General features: G+C 50.1%; 1 protein-coding gene across 11 annotated transcripts in view; it reads left to right on the forward strand.

Annotated features, from left to right (window-relative positions):
• Positions 1-8,015, forward strand: part of BCORL1 (BCL6 corepressor like 1) — a 31,177-nt gene extending 23,162 nt beyond the window's left edge. For all 11 annotated transcript variants that reach the window (XM_083424197.1, XM_083424201.1, XM_083424199.1 and 8 more), the window contains 6 exons: positions 405-611; positions 716-882; positions 2,082-2,227; positions 3,268-3,345; positions 4,854-5,007; positions 6,403-8,015. In XM_083424197.1, the coding sequence (XP_083280323.1) occupies positions 405-611; positions 716-882; positions 2,082-2,227; positions 3,268-3,345; positions 4,854-5,007; positions 6,403-6,685 (1,035 nt within the window). In that variant the 3' untranslated portion in view covers positions 6,686-8,015. The remainder of the gene's footprint in view (positions 1-404; positions 612-715; positions 883-2,081; positions 2,228-3,267; positions 3,346-4,853; positions 5,008-6,402) is intronic.
• Positions 8,016-10,693: the final 2,678 nt, after the last annotated feature.

Consider the following 10,693-nt stretch of genomic DNA (forward strand, 5'->3'; position numbering starts at 1 on the left):
CCCTCCTGTGCACAATGCAAAGGCAGAATGGATTACTGGGAGCTGAATTCAGCGTTTGGGAGTCTCAGTTTTCTTTTCTTTTTTAATATTTTAAAAAATGTGAGCGATGCCTGTGAGATCGCAGGAAACTGGGCTAGTGTGGTGTTGGAGAGTGTGATTTACACTGCTGAGATTTCCAGACTTCCATATAGTATATCATTTTCTGCCCTTCTCCACAGCTAGCAGAAGCAGAATTGAGTGTGCATACAAAAGTAAACGTGTTACTGATGTAAACTGTGACCTTGTGGAATGCAAGCTTTTTTTGGTTTTTTTAGAGGTTCAGAATTCTTCTTTGCTTAGCCCTGTTCTGACACTACTCTTCTTCCTCCCCAATTGTTCTCTGTGTTCCATTTTTTTTTTTAAAGGCCAAGGCACGCCTGAGCCAGTCCAAGACACGCTCTCCAAAGAAAGCTCGGGAACCCTGCTTGTTGGATAAGTCCCGGCAGCACAAATCAGAAAGAGCCCCTGAGCCCCCCACAGCCCCACCGGTGCCCCCTGAAGCTCGCCGACTGATTGTGAACAAGAATGCTGGGGAGACACTGCTGCAGAGAGCAGCCCGGCTTGGCTACAAGGTGGGTGCCAGTTCTTGCAAGGGGAGTGGGGCGGATAAATAAACAGCAGGAGACAAGTGCTGCCATTGTTTACTAATCTTGGGTTGTGGGTTCTTTCTCGCCAGGATGTGGTGATGTACTGCCTGCAGAAGGAAAACAACGATGTCAACCACAGGGACAATGCAGGCTACACAGCCCTGCACGAGGCCTGCGCTCGCGGCTGGGTGGACATCCTGCAGCTCTTGCTGGAGCATGGTGCAAACGTGAACTGCAGTGCGCAGGATGGCACCAGGCAAGTCCACCGCTGCTGAGGAACCACAGTGGCCAGGGGCTAAGTGGTCCGCTGACTCTGGGCCTCATTTGGCCCATTTTAGCTTCTGAATCTGTAACATTGATGAGTTAAGCCAGTGAGAGCTGCTGTGGTGCAGTACTTAAGAGTGTCAGATTTAGGGCAGAGGAGAGTCTGGTTCCATTGCCAACTCTGCCACTCTCTGGGTGATCTTGGACCAGCCACACTCTTTCTACCTAACCTACGTTGCACGTTTTTCATGAGGGTAAAGAGATGGGGGAGACCACGTGAACTTCCTTGAGTTCCTTGAGGAAAGGTGGGATGGCAATTAAATAAATAAATGCAACCTACCTTGTCCATGTGCTCTAAGAGGGGCATCTTGCGCTGAATTTCAGCCAGTTCTGCAGGTTGAGAACTGTCTGCTGAAGTGGAGCTGCTCTCTATTTAAAAATCCCTGCACATAGAAAAATAGCATGCTAGGGAGAAGGCTCAGCAAGAATCCCTCTGCGGTCTTGAAAGCGGTTCAGTCCAGGCCGCATCCCGTGAGAAAGACGCGATGGATAGTCTGTCTAATTCACTCACCTACCCTGAGGGGCAGCAGTTCTGCAATGTCCCGAGCCCAAAGTGGTGATGCCTGGATCTTTTATCGAGTAATTCCGGGGAGTAAATTGTTGTCCCGCGTACTTGAAAGGCATGTGCTTTGCCATTGAGCTGTGGCTCCTTCATGTCTGGTACTTCTTTAAATCCTTGCAGCTCGGGATAATTATTTATTAATAATATGGCCGTTGCTCAGTTACCAAGGACAGACCAACAGTGGACATTTCTCCATATTCATTTCTCCCTATTTAAAATATGTAGCAGAGCACAGGACCTTTCCATCCACCTCAGCATATTGTTTACGCTGCCTGGCTGAGGCTGGCTGGTTTTTCAGACGAGTCTCTCCCAGCCCTACAAGAAGCTCCTAGGGGTTGAACCTGGGACCTCTTGTAGGCAAGCAGATGCTGAGCTTACCGCCTGCCATTAACAGAGAGTACACAACACTTCACAAAGGCAAACAGGAGGGGTAGGGTCCCTTGCAGGTTCCTCAAGGGTTCCCTGATGGCTGGCCTATGGGGAAGGCCAGGGAGGAATGGGTGATCCCTGCTCAGCTCCAGCCTTTTGACTCTGTGAAATCTGATTTAAAACTCTTTGTCTCTTGGCAGGCCTGTCCATGATGCTGCAGCAAATGACAACTTGGAGATCATGTGGCTCCTGCTGTCTTACGGTGCTGACCCAACCCTGGCTACATATTCGGGGCAGACTGCCCTGAAGTTGGCCAGCAGCGAAAACATGAAAAATTTCCTTAATGGTAGGTTTCCTTTTGTCAAAGGTAAGGCAGCAATTTTACACATACTAGATATGACGTGTGTGTTGCTGCAGTCGAAAATGCACATGGGTTTTGCAGGAAAAGTGCCTGATTTGCACTTAAGGACATCATTCTGCAGGATATATGCATGCTTCTTTGGGTTGATTCTGGTGCATAGTTTTCCCTCTGAGGAGGGCTTTGGACGGATTCATGTTGGAGGGCTCTACCTTGAAAACATTTGACTAGAATCCTACATGAATATTTCTAGAAGGTACCCGTGAGCAAAAGACGAAGATTTTTGCTCCATTAAAGGCTTGCAAAGTTCAATGTGGATTTATCATAACATCACAATCTTTCATGGTAAATCCACATTGAATTATGCCTTTAATCCAGGGTTTCCCAAGCTTTGGTCTCCAGCTGTTTTTTGGACTACAATTCCCATCATCCCTGACCCACTTCTCCTACTAGCTTGGGGTGATGGGAGTTGTAGTCCAACAACAGCTGGAGGCACAAGTTTGGGAAACTCTGCTTTAATCAGTTTTTATGGCAAGGATTGTGGAACCTTCATCCTGCAGGCCAATTTTGGGTCCAGTTTAGCCCATGAGGCCATTTCCCCTAAACTGTGCCCTCTCTGGTCAGTCACCTGACATCACTTTGATGGGTGGGTGAAGTCAGCTGATAGGCTTTGCCTGCCTGTTCCCCACATGGAGCTGGTATGCTCAGCCAAAGCATCAGTATTTTAAGTGCCCACCCATCACCTGATGAGAGAGAGTTCAGTTCTGCTCCTTGCTGCTTCCTGGTGACTTTTTCCTTCCACAAGTTAACTTAAACAGGTGAGCAAGTTTGCCTACTTAATGGTCACCTGATGGCAGATGGATTGCCTCTGCCTACCTGTAAAAGTTCAGACACAAGGATGGGGAGAGATAAAATATCTGGCACACCAGGTCAAAAAGTCCCCCACCTTACTCTCTGGGAACCTTGCCTAAGCACCCGAAAACACATTGACGTCTCAGCTTCCTTTATTCCATTTTATCTTCTTGCAGATTACCTCTTGGATCTGCAGGGTCGAGCTGAAGGGGACCCCCATACAGCCTGGGATTTTTACAGCAGCACTATAGTAGGTGAGTAGACCCCACCTACCTCTTTTCCCTGCTCCCTGGAACAACACGTAGTGGAGCTGATCGGCTTCCCTCCATCCTTAGAGGCAGGATGTTTGGAGCAAGGGGAATGAAGTGCAGGGCATTTTTGATTCCCAAGCACTCTGTCTTTTGGTCTGAAACCACTTGCTCCTGCAGCGTACTGAGTGGAGGAGAAAGATCTTCAAAGATGTGTTTGAACCGTTTTCTTCAAAAGGTGGGTGGTTTTGCCCAGTTACTGCCCTTTGAAGAAACCGGTTTGGTTGCCCCTGTGGAAGAGCCTTCAAGCTCAAGACGTGTTGGTCTCACAAGTGAACCTTGGGGTGTTTCCTCTGTTCTTTGTTCCTTTGCTGGTGCCTTCCCTTCTTCAGCCTAGGCAGGGATAGGGAACCTGTGGCCTTCCAGGTGCTGCTCGACTTCCGCTTCCGTCAGCCCTAACCATTTGCTTGGACTGATGGGAGTTGGGAGTCCAGCAACATCTGGAGGGCCACAGGTTCCCTGTCCTTGCCCTAGTGGCAGCTCTGGGCAAGCAGTAGGCAGCAAGAGATGGGTGACTTTTGGCGTCCCTTGTGTCAGAATTCCAGCCATTCTCTGTGGGAGGAAATAACCTGCTGCTCCTGTGCCTGAGGAAGTTGGCCTCTCCCATCTTGAGAGTGGAGAGACTGGGGAAATGAGAGGCAGTATGTATCTAGGACTGTTTGTATTCTCTGTTTAAATGTGGGAAAGAAGAACCCAGCATTTTTGCATCCGTGAAGTCCAGAGGAGTTGAATTTTGTGCCTGCTGAAAGTAGCCTCCCCTCACCTGGTGCCTTCTAGATGCTGCATGATCCCAGCTCCCATCAACCCCAGCCAGCACTGCTGACAGTCATGAGTAATGGGAGTTGTAGTCTAAAAACAACTGGAGGGCACCACATTGGAGAAGGTAGCTCTAAAGGACAAGGATTGAGCGCTGTGCATGTTCCCTTATTATGCACAACTTATTCCACTGTTTGGGGGGTTTTTCGTCTGTCATCTATTCTAGCTTTGCTGGTCCTGGGAGGGGCTGATGGGCTATGCACCCCAACCACTGGAAATCTTACATTCTGACTTCTGAAACATCAGGAGACCCAGCTTACTTGCACTGCCAGATGTTTCTCTGCACCTAAAAAGGCTAGATGCATGGGGCTTTTCAAAACAGGAGCTGTCATCCTTGCAGAGCTACATTCCTCACCCAGCCTGAGCCTTCTGCACTCCTGCAGCATTGCAGCGTAACACAGCCCCATAGCGGTCTCTAAATTTCTATTGGCTTCTGCCAGCTGTTCCTCCAGGCATCTCCATGCTGGGCTTCTTTTGCAGCCCGTGGTTGGGTTGCTATGGCGATGGCTGTCCAGCAAGTGAACTGGGCACAGGGAAGGCTAGGGAGCAAGGTTGTGCGTGCAGAGTTCTTTGAGCCCGTGGCGTTTCCCCTCGCTCACCTCCCTCTCCCTCTCCATTTCCCGTATCCCTTGTTTCAGAGGGGAAAGATAAAATCAGCTGTGACCTTCTGCTCAACCCTCCCGGGAGCTCTGATCAGGAGGAAGATGAGCAGGACTCGGACCACCTCATGTTTGAGTTCTCCGACAAGCCGCTGCTCCCCTGCTACAACCTGGAAGTGTCTGTCTCCCGGGGGTGAGTAGTGCCGGCATCTCCTTGTTGGGAGAGCTTGTGAGAACGGGCCAAATTGTACCACCCCACTACTCCCTGGGAGAAAGAGGAGCCCTGAAGTCCAAAGGCCAGTGTCATTGGAAGGTGGTGAGCAGGAGGGACGGAAGGACCGGGTCTGTTGCAGACAACAGCTTTTGAGAGCCTTGGAGAAAGGATGAGCGAGGCGTGCATTTGCTTGCAAGTCAACTTTCCCTTTCCTTCTCCAGCTCACACAGGCACAGCAAGGTTTTGCCAGCTGCTCAAGGAGGGGAGGGGCATTCAGAGAGCCTGCTGTGACAAATGAGAGACTGGCAAACCATGACAAAATAACAGGCTTTGTGGTGGTGGGATATGTGATGCCTATTCTGCATATTAAGCGTGGAAGTGGTGGGAGCTCCGTGGTTCCAAAAGGACGAGGGTTGGGGCAGGTAGGGTCGTGGCCAAGATCCTGCATCTGCAAAAGCACCGTTCCAAACTGCTGGTGCTGCAGTCGTTACAATGCTGTGACCCAGATAAAGGATGCAAAGGAAGTAGATCTCAGAATGTCTTGTGCTTTTGCATCATTGGTTCTGATTTTTATTAGGCAGAAGCTGGGGGAGGGGTGGGGGAGGGCCGCACAGCACAGAGACGAGCTACCCAGAAGTCCCACTACCTGATCCAAGTCCTGCCTCCCCCCTCTTCTGCCCAGCCAACTACTGAGATGTCAGTAGGGACAGGCTGCAGTGTATTCAAGCATAATGGGCACCCATGAGGGTTAGAAGCATGGTGTTCAAAAACAAAGCACTACCATCCTTTTCACTTACTTGCACCAGGCAGTTGTGGCCCTGGGTGATGTGAGGTGGGTGCTAACGGCTGGGGAGAGAGGTTGCGTGGCATTGCAGCATGAGCACATTTTAAATAAAAAGACTTAAACAGTGTTTCCCAAACTTGGGTCTCCAGCTGTTTTCAGACCACAACTCACATCATCCCTAGCTAGAAGCAGGACCAGTGGTCAGGGATAATGGGAACCATAGCCCCAAAACAGCTGCATACCCACATTTGGGGAAACACGGCACTAGAAAATAGGGCAGTTGCTCTGAGTACATTAGGGATGGGGAACATGTGGCCCTTCCAGCTGTCGTTGAGCTCCAACTCCTGTTGGCCCCAGCCAGTTGGGCCAGTGGGAAGGATAATGGCAGTTGCGATCCAGCAACATACGGGGAAAATGGGCTTCCATCAAGATGGGATGGTGTCGCTTATGGGTAGGTTTCAACCCTTGCATTTCAGCTTTTAGAACATTGACTGTGGGGGTGGGAGGGGGAGAGTGAAATGGAGAACAGGGGAGGGGTGGGCACAGAGAGCATGTCCCTACTGACTGCCACGCTTCTCCCCTTTGCCCAGGCCCTGCAACTGGTTCCTCTTCTCGGACGTGCTGAAGCGGCTGAAGCTCTCGTCCCGCATCTTTCAGGCCCGCTTCCCACACTTCGAGGTGACCACCCTGCCCAAGGTGGAGTTCCAGCGGCAGGTGTCGTTGAGCCAGGTGCTGGCCCCAGAAGAAATCCAGGCGCACATGGCGCCCCCCTTGGCTCTGGGCGCTGCAGAGACGGTGGAGCTGGTGCGCCACGAGCCAGAGCTGGCTCGGCTGCTGGGCTCGGAGGTGATGTTGGAGGCCTGGAGCAGCTGACGGGGGGCTGGGCATTCCCCTCTGTCGGCGTCGGACTGCACTGCGAGGCAATAATCTGGACCAAGGAGAGAAGGTGGCCTTCTCGCGGGCAGGGCTTCTGTCTGCCTGGTCCTCCCTGACGAACTGCAACGGGTGCTCACCGCCTGCCCTCCTACCTTCCCACCCACCCCGGGGGTAGGAAGCTGCCGTCCCCTGTGCCCTGGACTCTGCACTCGTTCACCTGCTGCAGGGCCTCGGTGGTTCGGAAGCCTCTCCATGGAACTGCATCTCTTTCCCCCACCCCCAAGCTCTACCAGAGTATTTATTTAAATTAGTATTTAATTTGTGGTGTTCTTTTTCTTTTTTGTTCTTGCTAAGTCTGTATCACTGTGATTCGGGGGAGGGGGGTGAGTGGAGAGACAGGGGACAACGTCCTGCAGCCACCATCGCCTCTGGGATTCCCCTGAGTGACTAAGCTGGGGTTTCCTTTCTCCTCTCCTCCACGAAATAGCGAGAGGGAGGCTATTGTTTCTTCTCTCCTCTCCGTTTTAGAGACACCCAGCTTCTGTTGGGTGAGTAGGAGCCAACCTCCACAATAAAATATTTGAGGGGCCGGGGGCCCCCAGAGTTGAGGAGCATAACCATTCAGATGGTGTGCGGTCATCAGGTCTTGTGAGCAGCTAAGCAAGGCGAAACCTGCCCCCCCCCAGTACTTTATTCAAGTTAGCACCCCTGGTTGGGTGCATTTCCCTCCCTGCCCTTTTTATCATATTATTTTGTTTCTTATGTCCAGCCAGCCACTTTTCGAAACAGAATTATTATACAGCCAAAGGCACCTGGTGGTCTCAGCTATTTTATTTGCCCCCCACTCCCTCTTTACAATTTCATCCTTGTTCGGCTGGGATGAGGGCAGCAGAGAGAGAGAGGATCATTTGGAGGGTAGGGGGGCAGTGGGTGGGGGTGTGTGGTACAGTTTTATTGTACAGGTGCTAACAAGGACTGGACAATCTCTTATTATTTTGGCTCTTCCCCTGCTCTGGGGAGGTTGTTTTGGGTGGTGACATTTTTGTTCTTTTGTGTTGTGTTTCCCCCCACCCCCTTCCCACTTGGGGAGTTGCATTTCCTTGCACAGCCCCAAAATCAGTTTTGCAAGCAGGCTGCCTCTACTGGCCCCCTTCCTTGGAAAAAGCAAACAGCGTTCCCTTCTCTCCGCCCCCATCTCTCTTTTCCACCAAGGCTTTGGGCCTTTGGGGCGTGTGCTGCAGCTGCTGCTTTTTCTTCTTCTTCTGATTTGTTTTAAGCAACGCTTTGGTGTCAAAAACACTTATGTACAGAAAAACCTGCATCAGGGCCTCAGTCTCCTGCCTCGTCTTTTGGGTCCGGCCTCTCTTACTTCTGAAGCCTGGTGGGCAGGGCGGGGGTGGGGGGGAAGCAGCCCCATCACAAAAGCACTTCTGCTCCGAGGGGAAAACGAGTGTTATCCATATGCCATAATGGCTGCCTCTTCTACCCATTTTTGGCAGTGAGCTGTGCAGACCAAAGAAGGCTGTTAACGACTTCCACTTGATGCTTACCTGTACAATAACAGTTGGCTTTTGAAAACAGTTTCTTGCCATCCCTCCCAGGAAAAAGCAAGCTGTTGCTGGTTGGGGGAAGAGAGTGCTGGGCTCTTAGTCCCAGTACGGGCCGGCCAGTAAACCAAGATCAGCAAGGAAGGGAGATGGATTTTGGCACCGATACTCTTGTCCATCACCTAAACTGTTGAGCACGAAGGCGTCTTGCAAGACAGTTTTAATTTGAGAGCCTGCACTGTGTTTTTCAAAGGTGCATCATTTAAGCAACTTGCATTTTCCTGACTGGAATTCCCATCCACTCACCCCTCAGCTTAAGCTGCTGTGATTCCAGTTGTGTAAAACGGGGTGTGAGGAAGTTGAAAGGGTCAGCCTCCACATACACTTTCTCTCCCAGCTCTATCCGAACCCAATGTTCTAATTTATTTAAAGGAGGCAAGTGCTCTGTTCACACAGCTGTTTTTTTAGGACTTAGGCCCCTTTGCCTCTTTAAACAAGGAGTGAGGAACGTTTGGCCCTCCAGATGTTGGGGAAACTTGGAACACCCCAGCCAGCATGGGCCAAGGACTCTTGAGAGTCACAGGTTTCCTATACTCACTTTAAACAGTACCAGAGTATAATTATCTGTTGCAGAAAAATCTTAAGCCACTTTGCTGGGTTATTCCCTCATACCATTCAGCTAAGGTGGGATTTGCTGCAGCAGCATCCTGTCTTTGCAAAAGTCTTCCCTGTCAGTGCTGCGCAAAGGGAAGGACTAGCTGCAGCGGGGCAGGCGGTCTGTTCAACATGGAAGGTTTTGTCCAGGAACAGGAAACCTGTGGCCCTTTGGTTGCTGTGGGTGGACTTCAACTCCAAGCACTTTCAGCCAACTTACCCAATGGTCAGGGACGATGGGAGTTTAAGTCTCAGCAGCAGCTAAGGTGGCCACAGGTGTTTCCTATCTCCGATCAGCTCCATCATAGCTTAGCTGTACACAAGGTTTCTGTTATTCCTGGGAGGAGGATTGGTTTGAAAAATCTGTTCTCCCTAGCTGGGATTATCTCCCACTTTGTCTTCAGCAGTAACTCAGCAGTTAGGTTGGCTTTCTAGTCAGGAGTGTTATGTGGAACTGTCGCCTCATTTCCCAGAGTCTGCTGGCATGGGCAAAGAACTGAGGGTGGAAAGTCAAGGCACTCCTCTTTGATGCAGGTATTGGGCAGAAGGCAATGCCTGGAGGAGAGAAGATGCTGCTCCAAACTGAACTTGTTGGGCACAGCTGTAGCTCCCAGGGCACAAATCTTGCCGTTTAATCTAGAAAAGCATCTATTGGCTATTCACTGGAACAAGGAGGCATGGTCCCTACTCTGTAAGGCAGGGATAGGAAACTTCTAACCTGGCCATCCTGCCCAGGGCTGATAGCAGCCGGGAGTCCAACATATGGCCAGTCACAGGTTCCCCATTTCTGTTGGAAGAAAGGATATGCATGCCAGATGAAAAACTACCCAGTAACCTAATCATGGATGTGAGCCTCATTTATATTTCTCCCTCCTAACTACTTGGGATCCAAGCTGGGGCCTAGCATGAAGCTGTAGCCAATTATTATTACATGGTAGACTAGAATCCCCCAATTGTTTCCCATACAGAGCAGCTGACTGGATTGGGTGGCTGCAAGGGTGGAGAGGGAATTCAAGGACGTCATGTGCCACCAGCAATGTGGAAGGAGGACACAAAAGATAAACCCCTCCCCATGCCCTGTATCAGCCAATGAGCTGCAAGGGAGAACACTGGTGTGTGACAGGCTCAAAGAGGGCATGGCTTGTCCTTACTGGTCAGTCTTCAGTATATGACAGCAAACTCTATATCTAGAGCCAGCTAGAAACAGGCCCTTGGGCAGCTGCAGTAGTTCGCCTGAGCTCATGAAAATCCTTCACATTGTGTGGAACATTTCAAAACAATGGTGTTGAACAGCAGGAGCTTAAGTGTAATCTTAAGAACTGAAATGTGAAATTGCTGATTGGCTGCCAGAAGTATGCAACACCCTAAGATCAGCCTCTGTGCTTGAGGTCCTAAAGGTAACACCAATTTTTTTAAAAGGTAATTGGGAGCTGCCATGAAATTACAGGCCAGTTAGCTTAACATCTCCACTGGAAAAGCTATTGCAGAGTATTATTAGAGATAGAATTACCAAGTGTACAAAAGAGAGAGCCTTGCTGAAAAATAACTAGCACAGTGTGTACGTCTTTGCCTCCCGTACCAGTTATTTTAAGAGCATCAATAAGTATATCTGCAGAGGTGCTGTGGTAGATACTGTATTTTCAAAACGTTTTCATACAGTTCCTCACCAAAGACTAATGAGTAAGCTTAGCAGTGATGAAATAAAGAGGATAAGGTCTTATGGATCAGCAGCTGGTCAACAATCAGCAAGCAAAGGGTAAGAATAAATGGGCTGTTCTCACAATGGAAGGCTGTAAGTAGGGCC

This window comes from Podarcis tiliguerta, assembly GCF_965153285.1.
Source record: "Podarcis tiliguerta genome assembly, chromosome: Z".
Lineage (NCBI taxonomy): Eukaryota > Metazoa > Chordata > Lepidosauria > Squamata > Lacertidae > Podarcis > Podarcis tiliguerta.